Source organism: Capricornis sumatraensis, chromosome 5 (assembly GCF_032405125.1).
Source record: "Capricornis sumatraensis isolate serow.1 chromosome 5, serow.2, whole genome shotgun sequence".
In the NCBI taxonomy this organism is placed as follows: domain Eukaryota; kingdom Metazoa; phylum Chordata; class Mammalia; order Artiodactyla; family Bovidae; genus Capricornis; species Capricornis sumatraensis.
Genome location: NC_091073.1, coordinates 65,669,119 through 65,683,607, shown reverse-complemented (window position 1 = coordinate 65,683,607; position 14,489 = coordinate 65,669,119). Strand labels below are relative to the sequence as shown.

General features: G+C 36.8%; 1 protein-coding gene across 3 annotated transcripts in view; it reads left to right on the top strand.

The window, feature by feature from the left end:
- The window catches only part of ANLN (anillin, actin binding protein), a 53,291-nt gene that overhangs the window by 16,660 nt on the left and 22,142 nt on the right, over positions 1–14,489 (top strand). The window contains exons 8-16 of one of the 3 annotated variants that reach the window (XM_068972698.1): positions 4,391–4,514; positions 8,232–8,342; positions 9,058–9,296; positions 10,211–10,356; positions 10,629–10,776; positions 11,674–11,809; positions 12,450–12,632; positions 13,603–13,729; positions 14,350–14,398. In XM_068972698.1, coding sequence (XP_068828799.1) covers positions 4,391–4,514; positions 8,232–8,342; positions 9,058–9,296; positions 10,211–10,356; positions 10,629–10,776; positions 11,674–11,809; positions 12,450–12,632; positions 13,603–13,729; positions 14,350–14,398 — 1,263 coding nt within the window. The remainder of the gene's footprint in view (positions 1–4,390; positions 4,515–8,231; positions 8,343–9,057; positions 9,297–10,210; positions 10,357–10,628; positions 10,777–11,673; positions 11,810–12,449; positions 12,633–13,602; positions 13,730–14,349; positions 14,399–14,489) is intronic. The other 2 variants (XM_068972700.1, XM_068972699.1) reach the window with 2 other exon arrangements.

Genomic DNA, 14,489 nt, shown 5'->3' with positions numbered 1-14,489 from the left:
CCTACTTAAAATCAAATTTAAAAAGTATTCTCATCTGCAACTGATTTCAGATTCCTTTTGACCTTCTATTTAGATGTTGATTTTCAAATGTTTCTTGGAATCTACTTTTATCAATAGTGATTATATATCTCTCCTCAAATATCATACATTTATACTATCCGTAATCCTTTTAGTCACCAAATGCCTCCCAGATTTCTTTTTACTCATGTTGTTCTACATGCTAAGTTGCTTCAGTTGTATCCAGCTGTTTGTGACCCTGTGGACCGTAGCCCACCAGGCTCCTCTGTCCATGGAATTCTCCAGGCAAGAATATTGGAGTGGGTTGCCATGCCCTCCTCCAGGGGATTTTCCTGACCCAGGGATTGAACCCACGTCTCTTATGTCTCCTGCATTGGCAGGCAGGTTCTTTACCATCAGTGCCACCTGGGAAGCCTCTTACCCATACTACTTATCACAGTATAATTTCATGGATAAGCCTTCAACAAAATTCCTACTGTGTTAAACTCTCTTCTATTTCATCTAGATGCCTATTGTGTACAAAAATACTATGTTAGGAGATAAATATGCATATATATTAGTTACAATAAATATGGTTGACATACAGCACTGTATAAGTTTAAGATATATAGCATAATGACTTACATTATGAACTGATGACCCCAATAAATTTAGTGAATCTCCGTCATCTCATAGACAGAAAATTAAAGGAGAATAAAACATATTTTCCTTGTGATATGAACTCTTAGGATTTACTCTTTCATATTTAATTTAACAGCAGTGTTAATTATGTTAATCATGTTGTACATTATATCTCTAGTACTCATTTGTCTTATAACTGGAAGTTTGTACCTTTTGACTACCTTCATCTAATTCCACATTTCCCTCCCACCTTCTCTGGTAACCACAAAGCTGATCTTTTTTCCTATGAATTTGGTTTTTGAAGTATAATTGACCTACAGTACTATGCTAGTTCCCACACAATATAGTGATTTGTTATTTTTATAGATTACAGAATGGTCATTATGATAAGTGTAGTTAATCTTTGTCACCATACAAAGTTACTACTTTATTATTGATTGTATTCCCCGTGCTGTACATTTCATCCCTGTGACCCATTTATTTTGTAACTGGAAGTTGTACATCTTAATTTCCCTGTGTTAGGTTACATTTTTAAGCTAAAAATAATAGAATTACATTTAACATGGGTACCAGTAGAAATAGAATAATACATTTTACCATATTCTTTGAGAAGGATCTATTTGATTTTATTTTTTACCAGTTCCCTTGCTTAACAAATCATACTTCCCAAGGTTCTGATCTCTCTCTTTTTTTTTGTCTTGCTTCTCCTGGAACATCTCTTTCCCATCCTCATATCTAGCTTCAGCCAATCACAGAAATGCTGATAATGCTTGGCTGTGCAGCCCTCACCTCTCTCCTGAACTCTAGTCGAACTTTGGTTGACTGGAGGAGCTTTCTTTGCTGGAGTTTCTTCCCCAGGTAGTCTCTGTCTTCACTTAGGGCTTTACTGTATACTTCCTCATCTAAAACAATCTGGTAGTTCTTCTTTGGCTCCTTCCTTTTGTTAGTGTCTTTCTTCCCACTGGCCTCAAGCACATATTATGCATAAATACACGCACATCCAGTGATATGTTTTCTAAATATGTTGCCAAGCTGTCTTGTCCTCTGTATTTTCCCCTGCCATTGCCTTACTCATTACTATACCCTTGCATGAGCACCTTGCTTTTAGTCTGGCTACTCGCCAGTCCACTGCTAACCCACTGCTGCCAGAAAAATATTTCCAAGAGGCAGATAAGCATGTATTCCTGTGCTTAAAATCCTGGAGAGCTTCCCATAGCCATCACCAGAAAAATGTCTAAAGTGCTTGATTAGATATCTAGAATCATTCAGAAATCTGGCCTCTCTTCACTGCTCCTCTGCACGTGTGCTTCAGTCCTGTCATGCAGGCTATTTGCAGTTTCTTGAATGTACCCATGTTTTCAGATCTGTTTGTCTTTGCTTTGCTAGTCTCTCTGGGTGAAGTATCTCTGTGATGAGCTGCCTCATTAAGAATAGGTCAAACCTTTGGAAATTTTTACTTGGTCCTTTTCCCAGTTCCCTTCCCTCCTTGTTTGGGTCCATGTCATCCTGTTTTTACCTCACCAGAATATTTATGTTCCTATAAGTGTTTTAACTTTGCTTTCCAGCACTGTATGAGAGCCTCATTCTTTTCTATCTATGTTCTCAGGGCTTGGCTCATAGTAGGAACTCAGTAAATTTGTCTTTGGAAGAAGTTCAGTTCAGTGGAGTCACTCAGTCATGCCCGACTCTGCGACCCCATGGATTGCAGTACACAAGGCTTCCCTGTCCATCAGCAACTCCTGGAGCTTACTCAAACTCATGTCCATTGAGTCGGTGATGCCATCCAACCATCTCATGCTCTGTTGTCCCCTTCTCCTCCTGCCTTCAATCTTTCCCAGCATCAGGGTCTTTTCAAATGAGTCAGTTCTTCACATCAGGTGGCCAAAGTTTCAGCTTCAGCATCAGTCCTTCCAATGAATATTCAGGACTGATTTCCTTTAGGAGGAAGAAATGAATGGGCTAATCCTTCCCACTAGCATTTGTTGTTTGGTCGTCCATTGAGTCGGTGATGTGATCCAATCATCTCATCCTCTGTTGTCCCCTTCTCCTGTACTCAGTCTTTCCCAGCATCAGGGTCTTTTCCAATGAATCGGCTCTTTGCATCAGGTGGCCATAGTATTGGAGCTTCAGCATCAGTCCTAAAGGATATTCAGAGTTGATTTCCTTAGGATTGACTGGTTTAATCTCCTTGCTATCCAAGGGACTCTCGAGAGTCTTATTACAGCACCATAGTTCGAAAGCATCGGTTCTTTGGCACTCAGCCTTCTTTATCGTCCAGCTCTCACATCTGTACATGGCTACTGGAAAAACCATAGCTTTGACTATATGGACCTTTGTTGGCAAAGATATGTCTCTGCTTTTTAATATGCTGTCTAGGTTTGTCATAGTTTTTCTTCAAGGAGTAAGCTGGAAAAACCATTGCTTTGACTAGACGGACCTTTGTTGGCAAGGTAATGTCTCTGCTTTTTAATATGCTGTCTAGGTTTGTCATAGTTTTTCTTCCAAGGAGCAAACGTCTTTTAATTTCATCGCTGCAGTCACCATCCACAGTGATTTTAGAGCCCACGGAAATAAAATCTGCCACTATTTCCCTTTCTTCTGCATTTAAATTTCCCATGAAGTGGTGGGGCCAGATGCCATGATCATAACAAAAGCAACTCGTTTAATCTCCTATTCCCCTCCCTTTCTTTGCCTCCTTTTCATCCAGACTCTTCCAAAGGAGTGTCTCTACTTGTTTCTTGCAGCTTTTCTCTTCCTTCTCTCTTGATTTCTCCGCTTATACTCTCGCCACTACCTTTAGCAGATTCACCAGTGATCTTCAGAATCACTTTTCTAGTGTTTAACTTGACCTGTTAGCAGCGGTTGATTTTGTGAATCACTCCCTTTTGTCTGAAGCACCTTCTTCACTTGGTTGCCAGTATGTTACAGTCTCATGATTTTCCTTCTCTTTCTCTAGGTGTGTTAAATGATTCCTGATAAACCTGTGGAATCCTTCCCTAGAGAGTTGTACATATGCATGTAAAGAAAATTCTGAACACAGTATTGGGAGAGTTCAAGGGTCTTCCCGCTTCAGAATTCATCTGTGGTACCCATAGAAAAAGCAGCCTAAGTGATGGGAGGAGAAAGCAGTTGAGTGTGATGTAACTAAAGTCAAGGGAAGAAGGAGCCTTTCAGAAGGAAGGAGTGGTCAGTATTGTCACGTGTTTGTTGTAAATGTGGAGACTGAACCGAGATCACAGTAAGGAGCTTATTGTGACTTGGCAGAACCTTTTGGTGAAGTGGTGAGGGCAGGAGGCAGATAGTGGGTGAAGAGCAGAGTCCATTAGTGTAGGCAGTCCCAGAAGTTTGGCTCTAAAGGGCAGGGAGCAAAGATACGGTGGCTGAAAAGGGATGTGGAAGTGGCGTATAGTTTTAGCTTATTATTTTTGTTCTTCTTGAGGAGACTTAATTATTTTTTCCTCTTATTTGCCTTATTTCCTCTTATTTGAATTGGTTTATCTAAAGCTGAACTCTGATGTGAATTTTCATTCTCTCTTGCCTAGTGGTCTCTAAAAAAGATTTTATGTACTGTGAATTATCAGGAATATGAACTAGTGTTCTAAACATGGCTGGACCTTTTCAACATTCATTTTCTGTTTTGTTCTGAGGAAGTTTATTTCTAACAATGACTCTTCTTTGTTTCATTTAATAACATGTAAAAAGACAAGATTTATGGTTTTGAGAAATAAAATTTAACATTTGCTTTTTGCAGAAAATTCACTGTCAGAGCACTCCCCTCAAAAAACAAGTTGATCCAAGTACCCCATCCCTTACAGTAACAGAAAAGGTGATAGAAAATCAGACACCAGCAAACCCTTCTAGTAGAGAAACTTCAGGTAAGCATTTTCTATTTCTTTTTCACTTAAAATGTCGATTTCAGTCTACCATAATTTTGGAAACAGCAGAAATGCTGTTCTAGTGTAAAAAGACAAATAATTTTTTTGTTTCTAGCCATGCTATATGCTTCTTCCTTAGTTTTCTCTCCAGAGTGAGAACTCATACTCTTAATGAGAGTATAAATTTACTATAAATATTTTTTGGAGAAAAACTCAGTAATATCTGTTGAATTGTAAAGTGTGTGTACTCCTTAATTCAACTTCTTCGCAAGTGTTTCTGTAAGTTGAATTCTAGAACTAGTGTGCAATGGATGTATGTACAAATTTATTAATCATTGCATCATTTGTAATAGTGGTAAGATTTAAATAACTTAAATGCCCATCAGTAGAAGACTGTAAATAAATTGTGCTAAATCCATGAAATTGAGTATTATGTAGCTGTTTAAAGAAAATAAGGTAGCTTTGTATGTAGTGACATTTAATATATCATAGACAATTAATTTTTTTGAAATTGTGAAAAACATATTACTAAAATTCACCATCTTAACAGTTTTTAAGTATGCAGTTCAGTAGTATATTCACATTGTTGAGGAACTTTCATCAGGCAAAACTAAAACTCTATCTGTTAAACAACAACTCTCCTTTCCCCGCTTCAGCCCTTGATCACCAGCATTCTACTTTCTGTATCTGTCAACTTGACTACCTTAGATAGCTCATATAAGTGCAGTCATATGGTATCTGTAGTTTTGTGACTGGCATATTTAATTTAACATAATGTCCCAGGGTTCATCCATGTTGACATGTCATATGTCAAGTGTGTGACATGATTACTTTCCTTTTTAAGGCTGAATAATATTTTCTTGTGTATATATACCATATTTTGTTTATCTATTATCCATTGATGGACATGTGGATTGTTTCCACTTCTTAGGTATTGTGGGTAGTGGTGTTATGAACATGGGTGTGCAAATATCTTTTTGAGACCCTGCTTTTAATTCTTTTGGCTATATACCCAGGAGTGGAATTGCTTGATCATATAGTAGTTCTATTTTTAATATTTTTGAGGAACTATTATTCTGGTTTCCATATTGTTTACATTATTACATACTGGTCACACAGTGTTGTCAACAGTGCATGATGGTTCCAATTTCTCCTCACTCTCGTCAACACTTGATATTTTTTGTGTGTTCTTGATAGTAGCCATCCTAATAGGTATGAGTTGTTAGCTCATTGTGATTTTGATTTACCTTTGTCCTGTGATTGGTGATGTTAGCATCTTTTCATATGCTTGTTGCCCATTCATATATCATATTTGGAGAAATGTCTGTTCATATCCTTTGCCTATTTTTTTAATCAGGTTGATTTTTTTGTCATTGAGTTGTAGGAGTCCTTTTTATATTCTTAATACTAACTTCTTAGATGTATGATTTGAAGATATTTTCTTGAATCCAGTAGGTTGGTTTTTCACTCTGTTGACTGTGTTCTTTGATATACAAACATTTTTTTAATTGATGCATAGTTGTGAAAGTGCTGAACTCAATATGCCAGCAAGTTTGGAAAACTCAGCAGTGGCCACAGGACTGGAAAAGGTCAGTTTTCATTCCAATCCCAAAGAAAGGCAATGCTGAAGAATACTCAAACTACCGCACAATTGCACTCATCTCACACGCTAGTAAAGTGTAAGACTCAAAATTCTCCAAGCCAGGCTTTAGCAATACATGAACCGTGAACTTCCAGATGTTCAAGCCGGTTTTAGAAAAGGCAGAGGAACCAGAGATCAAATTGCCAACATCTGCTGGATCATCGAAAAAGCAAGAGAGTTCCAGAAAAACATCTATTTCTGCTTGAGTATGCCAAAGCCTTTGACTGTGTGGATCACAATAAACTGTGGAAAATTCTGAAAGAGATGGGAATACCAGACCACCTGACCTGCCTCTTGAGAAACATATGCAGGTCAGGAAGCAACAGTTAGAACTGGACATGGAACAACAGACTGGTTCCAAATAGGAAAAGGAGTCCATCAAGGCTGTATATTGTCACCCTGCTTATTTAACTTCTATGCAGAGTACATCATGAGAAACGCTGGACTGGAAGAAACACAAGCTGGAATCAAGATTGCTGGGAGAAATATCAATAACCTCAGATATGCAGATGATACCACCCTTATGGCAGAAAGTGAAGAGGAACTAAAAAGCCTCTTGATGAAAGTGAAAGAGAATGAAAAAGTTGGCTTGAAACTCAACATTCAGAAAACTAAGATCATGGCATCTGGTTCCATCTCTTCATGGGATATAGATGAGAAAACAGTGGAAACAGTGTCAGAGTTTATTTTGGGGGGCTCCAAAATCACTGCAGATGGTGACTGCAGCCATGAAATTAAAAGACGCTTACTCCTTGGAAGGAAAGTTATGACCAAGCTAGATAGCATATTCAAAAGCAGAGACATTACCTTGCCAACAAAGGTCCATCTAGTAAAGGCTATGGTTTTTCCTGTGGTCATGTATGGATGTGAGAGTTGGACTGTGAAGAAAGCTGAGCACCAAAGAATTGATGGTTTTGAACTGTGGTGTTGGAGAAGACTCTTGAGAGTCCCTTGGACTGCACGGAGTTCCAACCAGTCCATTCTAAAGGAGATCAGTCCTGGGTGTTCGTTGGAAGGACTGATGCTGAAGCTGAAACTCCAGTACTTTGGCCACCTCATGCGAAGAGTTGACTCATTGGAAAAGACTCTGATGCTGGGAGGGATTGGGGGCAGGAGGAGAAGGGGGCAAGAGAGGATGAGATGGCTGGATGGCATCACCGACTCGATGGACATGAGTTTGAGTGAACTCCGGGAGTTGGTGAGGGACAGGGAGGCCTGGTGTGCTGCGATTCATGGGTTGCAAAGAGTCTGACACGACTGAGCAACTGAACTGCACTGAACTAACTGATTTACAGTATTATCTTAGTTTCAGGTGTACAATGATTAAACGTATTTATAGATTATAGTCCATTTTAGTTATTATAAAATATTGTTCCATATGTTGGGCAATATATCCTTGTAACTTATTTATTTTATACATAGTTGTTTGTACCTCTTTATCCCTACCCCTACTGTGCCCTGCTTGCCACAAAAGTTTTTCAGTTTGGTGTAGTCCCATTTATCTATTTTTGCTTCTGTTTTCTGTGCTTTTTGTGTTATACACAGGAAATCACCAAATCCAGTGTCATAAAGCTTTCCCTCTGTTTTCTTTTGGGAGTTTTGTAGTTTTGAGTCTTATTAGGTCTTTAATCTGTTTTGAGTTGACTTTTGTGTATGGCATCTGATAAAAGTCTAACTTAATTCCTTGCATGTAGCTATCCAATTTTTCTAACATTTGTCCTTTTTCATTGAATTATCATGGCAGCTTTGACCATATATTTGAAATTTTCTTTTTGGGCTCTCTATTCTTTTCCATTTGTCTATATGTCTATCTTTATGTTGGTACCATACTGTATTGATTATTATAGCTTTATAATATATTTTGAAATGAGGAAATGTCAGTCTTTTAACTTTGTTCTCTTTCAAAATTATTTTAGATATTCAGAGGTTCTTGAAGTTCCATACAAAAATTAGGACAGACTTTCTATTTCTCCAAAAAGCGCTGTTGGGAGTTTGATAGGAATTGCATTAACAGTCTTTTACTGAACAATTCTAAGTTTTTATATATATTCAAATTGTTTTTCCTATTTTTTTAGATTTTACTGAACGTGAAATGACGAAGTCTAGCCCTTTGAAAATAACACTGTTTTTAGAAGAGGACAAATCCTTAAAAGTGACATCAGAACCAAAGGTTGAACAGCAGACTGGTTGGTTTTCATTGTTTTCATTCTTTGTTTCTTATTAACTCTGTATATGCTAGGAGAATTAGTATTCTCATATTCAAATATGTAGCATTCTATATTTCAAAATGTCTTGTGATTTTATAATACCCCTTTTTTAAAAAAAATAGGAAATATTCTTGCTTTTGCAAAATATGGTACTGTTAACAGTTATCTTTAGGTCCCATGCCCTGTGAAAATGTGATTAAGGCTGTCACTTACTTTCATAGGGAAAGAAAATGTGCTACCCTTCCACACTGTGCATGTGCAGTTAGAAGAAATCAGTGCCCTTGAAGTTCATTTGTGAACCCTGCCCTTATTTGTGATGTTATTATTGTCCTGTTATTGACTGCAGTGTGAAAAGACAGTTCTCAGCAAGAGAAAGAGAATTATTTGAAAGAGTATATTTTGTAAATCTGAAGCTTTTGGCTATTATCTTGCAGTTTGAGTCCTTAATTATCTCAAACCTGTGGCACTGAATCAGCTTTTAATCGTTCCTACCTTCATTACTTAGAAAATGTTATTGGAACATTATAGCAGTATTCTGTTTCTTTTTGTTTTGTTTGTGTAGGAGATACATTTTCTTAGGGCCTTTTTTTCCCCCTACTTATTGAGTAAGCATATGAATATTAAGTCTTCTCTGTTATCTCTATAAGTCTTAAAGGTCTGAATCACAGTATTCACCTATTGAAATATTTTTCAGAAGTGGTACGTGAAATTGAGATGAGCGTGGATGATGATGATGATATCAATAGTTCAAAAGTAATTAATGACATCTTCAGTGATGTCCTAGAGGAAGGTGGACTAGATGTGGAAAAGATCCAAGAGGAGATGGATCAAGCAGGTGCAGAAAGCAGCGAAGAACAGGAAGATGCACTGAATATTTCCTCGATGTCTTTGCTTGCTCCATTAGCACAGACAGTTGGTGTGGTAAGTCCAGAGGTAAGACAGGACTAAACGTAAATAGGCCCAGGACATAAAGAAACTAACTAGAGTTAGGATCTGTTTTTGTTTTAGTTGGTACCTGGGGATTTGGCACGCTATAGCCAGGGATATTTTGCAAACTTGATGTTAATTCTTTTAGAAGAGATCTTAAAACTCTTCATTGGTTTCCTGTTGGCATCAGATGAAATCCACTGTAACATGGCTTAAAAAGCCAGCTACCTGGGCTCACATCCTGGCATGTACTGGTGTTTACTGGTCAGGTTATTTTAACCTTTTTGTCGCAATTAAATGTTCAGTTCAGTTCAGTTGCTTAGTCGTGTCCGACTCTCTGCGACCCCATGAATTGCAGCACGCCAGGCCTCCCTGTCCATCACCAACTCCCGGAGTTCACTCAGACTCACGTCCATTGAGTCAGTGATGCCATCCAACCAACTCATCCTCTGTCGTCCCCTTCTCCTCCTGCCCCCAATCCCTCCCAGCATCAGAGCCTTTTCCAATGAGTCAACTCTTTGCATGAGGTGACCAAATTAAATGTTAAATTAGGTTAAAAACAGTACCTCCATCATGGAGTTGAAGTGCATATTAAATTGTATTAGAATATCAGTATTTAGCACAAGATAGATAACTAACATTTATTAGCTATCACTCTGAACTGAATAACTGCAGCTTTTTGGGAAATTGATTCAATTAGAAATATTTTTTTTAAAAGAGTTACAAGTGTAGGCTTCAGCTGTCTTTGAATTTTTATTCATATGCTTTTTAGGAACGTAGTTTGTCTTGTTTTTATGATAAATCAGTCGACTTTTTGGATATTTATTTTCTAGTAATAGAGAAGGCATTCAGTTCCTCAGATTTCTCATTTAGAATCAATGTCATCCATAAAATCTAATATCTGATGTGCCTTCCTGCAGAATTTAGTTTCTTCACCTAGATGGGAAGTGAAAGACACCAGCATCAGTGATGAAAGTCCAAAGCCAGGAAAATTCCAAAGAACCCGTGTCCCTCGAGCTGAGTCTGGTGATAGCATTGGTTCTGAAGATCATGATCTTCCTTATAGGTGAGAATATCTTGGAAGACATTCAGTCACTAAGCGTCATGGTTTAGGTTAAAATAAGAAGTTTTGTTATTTATAATTATAATGTTATTAATGTTAATCTTCATAAAACTTTGAAATAGCTTTGGTCACCTTCTTTCACCCAGTGGCATTTTCCATTCTAGTGAAGTGTTCTGCTGATACTTTGCAATATCAGACTCTGCTGATACGTTCAACAAAGCATAGTGCTTAGTGTGTTGCTGGATTTTTAATAGAGTGTAACTTATTTCCTGAAGCATTGATGCATATAGATCCCAAAGAGTCAAAGAAACGGACCGTCCTTCGATAAAGCAAGTGATTGTTCGGAAGGAAGATGTTACTTCAAAATTGGAAGAGAAAAAGAATGGTTTTCCTTGTCAGGTTAACATCAAACAGAAGATGCAGGTATGTGCTTCACTGGAAAGGGGATTTGGAATGTTAACACCTTGAGACTGTGAGCTTCTTGAGGACAAGGACCCTGTCTTATTCATCTCTGTATCCAGGACTAGGATAGTGTCTGGCTTGCAGGGCCTCAGGAACTCAGTCCTGAATTCAGTCTGAGAAAAGTTCTCTTTACTGGAAAAGTTGGAAGCTTGTTTGATATTACTGAAATATTTACTTTTAAGAATGTTTGTCATACACAAATGAACCTGTCTTTGTGGAAGAAACTGACTCAAAGATGTAAAGAACAGACTTGTAGTTGCCAAGGGGGAGGGCCGAGGGGGAGGAATGGATTGGGAATTTGATTAGCAGATGCAAACTGTTACAGATAGAAGGGATAAACAGCCAAGTCCTACTGTATAGCATGCATGCTTGCTCAGGAGCATCATTTGTGTCCAACTCTTTGTGACCCCCATGGACCACAGTCCACCAGACTGCTCTGTCCCTGGGATTCTCTAGGCAAGAATACTGGAGTGGGTTGCCATTTCCTCCTCCAGGGGAACTTCCTGACCCAGGGATCGAACCTGCATCTCTTATGTCTCCTGCATTGGCAGGCTGGTTCTTTACCACTGGCATCACCTGGGAAGCCCTGAGTAGTATAGCATAGAGAACTATATTCAATATGATATATTGTGTAGCACAGGGAACTATAATCAATATCCTATGATAAGCCATAAAAAAAGATATGTTAAATGTTTTTGGTGCATAGTCTAGAAACTTAAACAGTGAAACTAACATTTTGACTTTCCTCTCTGGAGATTTTAGAAATTACCTAATTGGATAAATTATAAATAAAGCTTAAATAAAGTAAAAATACTGATTCAATGTGAATTTTTTTTCTCCTCTCATTGGTTTCACTAGGAACTCAATAATGAAATAAATTTGCAGCAGACAGTGATCTATCAGGCTAGCCAGGCTCTTAACTGTTGTGTTGATGAAGAACATGGAAAAGGGTCACTGGAAGAAGCTGAGGCAGAAAGACTTCTTCTAGTAGCAAGTATGTGTGATACACCCAAAACAATTCCAACACAGTTTCACACCAGGAAAAGCTCATTTTGTCTAGTATAGTCAGAAATTTCTAATTCTAGAGAAAGGGCTTTTTTTGATAGTCTGTTTCAGCCGATCTGTTTTTAATTTTTTTTTTTAAATGAGGTTTGTGAAAACTTTGCATGTAAAATAAGGCATAGTTTACATGAAAGGGTGAAAGAATCTGGAGTGCATCTGAAGAAATGTAGAGTGTGCTGATAATGAATATATGAGTATATTTATACACACACTGTCTGTATGTGTAGCTAAAAACAAGTATATGAATTTTGTTGTGTGTGTATGTATGATGAAGGATGACAGGGCACATTAGGATGGAGAAATTAACCATACAAGAAAACTGACCAAAAGTTGGAGTATTGAGCATTTTGTGAACAGACGGGTGATCAAGGTCTTACCTAACTACCTATCACCTGTTTATATGAAGGAAGAGTTACAGATTTGGTCTTGTGTAATTTCTTACCAATGTCTTTGGTGTTGTGTACAGTTGCCACATGAGTGCATGTGGTTTCATTTCATTTCTTGCACTGGTTTCATTTAGAAACATTTGCAGTTTTAATATTTGAAATATTAACTTGCATATTTCTACACAGCTGAGAAGAGAACACTTTTGATTGATGAGTTGAATAAATTGAAGAATGAAGGGCCTCAGAGGAAGAATAAGGCTGGTCCCATATCCCAAAGTGAATTTGTCCCTTCCAGAGGATCAATTACTTTGTCAGAAATCCGCTTGCCTCTAAAAGCAGATTTTGTCTGCAGTACTGCTCAGAAACCAGGTGTGGTGATCTTTATTTTGTCACTTTGAGATCATCTGTTAAATTATGAACGTCACCTAGGTTGGAATTGTGCAAATGGGAACAAGTAGAGCATCCGGAAAGAAGCAAGACTTGTATATCTTAGGCCTTGATTTCCTTTTATTTAAATATGTATCTAAAAATAACCAAGGACAAATTTCATATATGATCTTACTGGTTACAGAATAACACAAATGGCTCTAACTGAAAGTAGGGCTTGTTAAACATAATACTGAACATAAATGACCAAGGTGAGTTATTCTGACACAACAGACCATTTCACATTCTTCATTTTTTTGTAGAACGTATTGGACATCTAAAATAACTTATTTTACTTACTCTGTTCTATTTAAAATTCACTTCATTATGGAAATCTGTTTTTTGAATCCTGAATTACTGATTGTGGGAGTTAAGAGCACAATAGTATAGATACGTCTATTGAAATTTTATTTCGTTTAACCCTCTAGATTGAGTAAACTTTTCTAAGCTATGTATTCTACTTAAAATGATATTTAAACAAGGTGGATAAAGGAGATTATGGCACCAGTATCTGAAAAATAGGACAAGGTGGTAACTTTCACAGAAATATAGTGTTTTAATTTCAGTTTTGAAATAACAAGCCAGAATATATATACCCTTTTGAGATATATACTATTAGCTGAAGAATTTTGGGTCAATAGGTAAAATTTAAAGTCAGCAGAAATTGAGGAATGTGTAGTGAAGTTTTTTCAGTTTACATAATAGGAAGGTATCTTGATGATGTTATTCCAGGTATATGTCTGTCCGCTTATGTCTTGTCTTTTAGTGTCTGGAAAGTAGACTTTAGGAAATTTTAAATAAATTTTATATAAATCAGTTGCAGTATTACGTTAGTCATTTGATTTCCCAGAATGCTGATTAGCTAAATCTGATTCTGCTTGTGCTTATTAGATAATGTAATTATTTCTTACAGATGCAGCAAATTACTATTTCTTAATTATACTAAAAGCAGGAGCTGAAAATATGGTAGCCACACCATTAGCAAGTACTTCAAATTCTCTTAACGGTGATGCTCTAACATTCACTACTACATTTACTCTGTAAGTAAATTAGGCTTTTGGTGGTTGAAACATGTTTTTCTTTTAATAGAATTAAGATAGTCTAAGCATACAGGTAGAATTCATAATCTTTGAAATGTAATCTGTGTGTTATTTTTATATGGACAAATATCTCATTTTTCAGTTTGTTGATTTAACTCTTATGTTTCTGATCTTCTGTTGAGTAGCATGTTTCTTCCGTGTGTCTACAAGTATTTGATATTTTGAAGTATTTTAACATATTTACTATACACACACACACACGCAATCTGGACCACAGTTTTTTAATATATGCTTTAAATCTATGAATATACTTAACGTTCAGTCTTTGTGTAAGACATTTGTATTTAGTGTTATGTATTTATTTTGAAAGTAGAGTCAAAATCCAATTTAGAAAAAAAGCTATTTTTATTATTTAAGATCTTGAGTTGTAAAAACTGAGAAAATGTTTGACTTGTATTATAGGGAAAAAATTAACTGTTCTTACCAATTTTTATATTCTTTAATAATTTATAACTATTGTCTTTGGTTTTAAAATATAGTGAATTCCTTTACTCTCAGTCTTGTAACAGTATTTATGGCATCGTTTTTAATGGCATAATTTGATATTTTTATTTTTCCAGGCAAGATGTGACCAATGACTTTGAAATAAATATTGAAGTTTACAGCTTGGTAAGCAGTTACAGCTTTCTAAAATTACTAATGGTGTGTTTTTCTTAAAGTTATCAGATTTTAAGTTAAATTCTGCTTTAATTTGTATGTA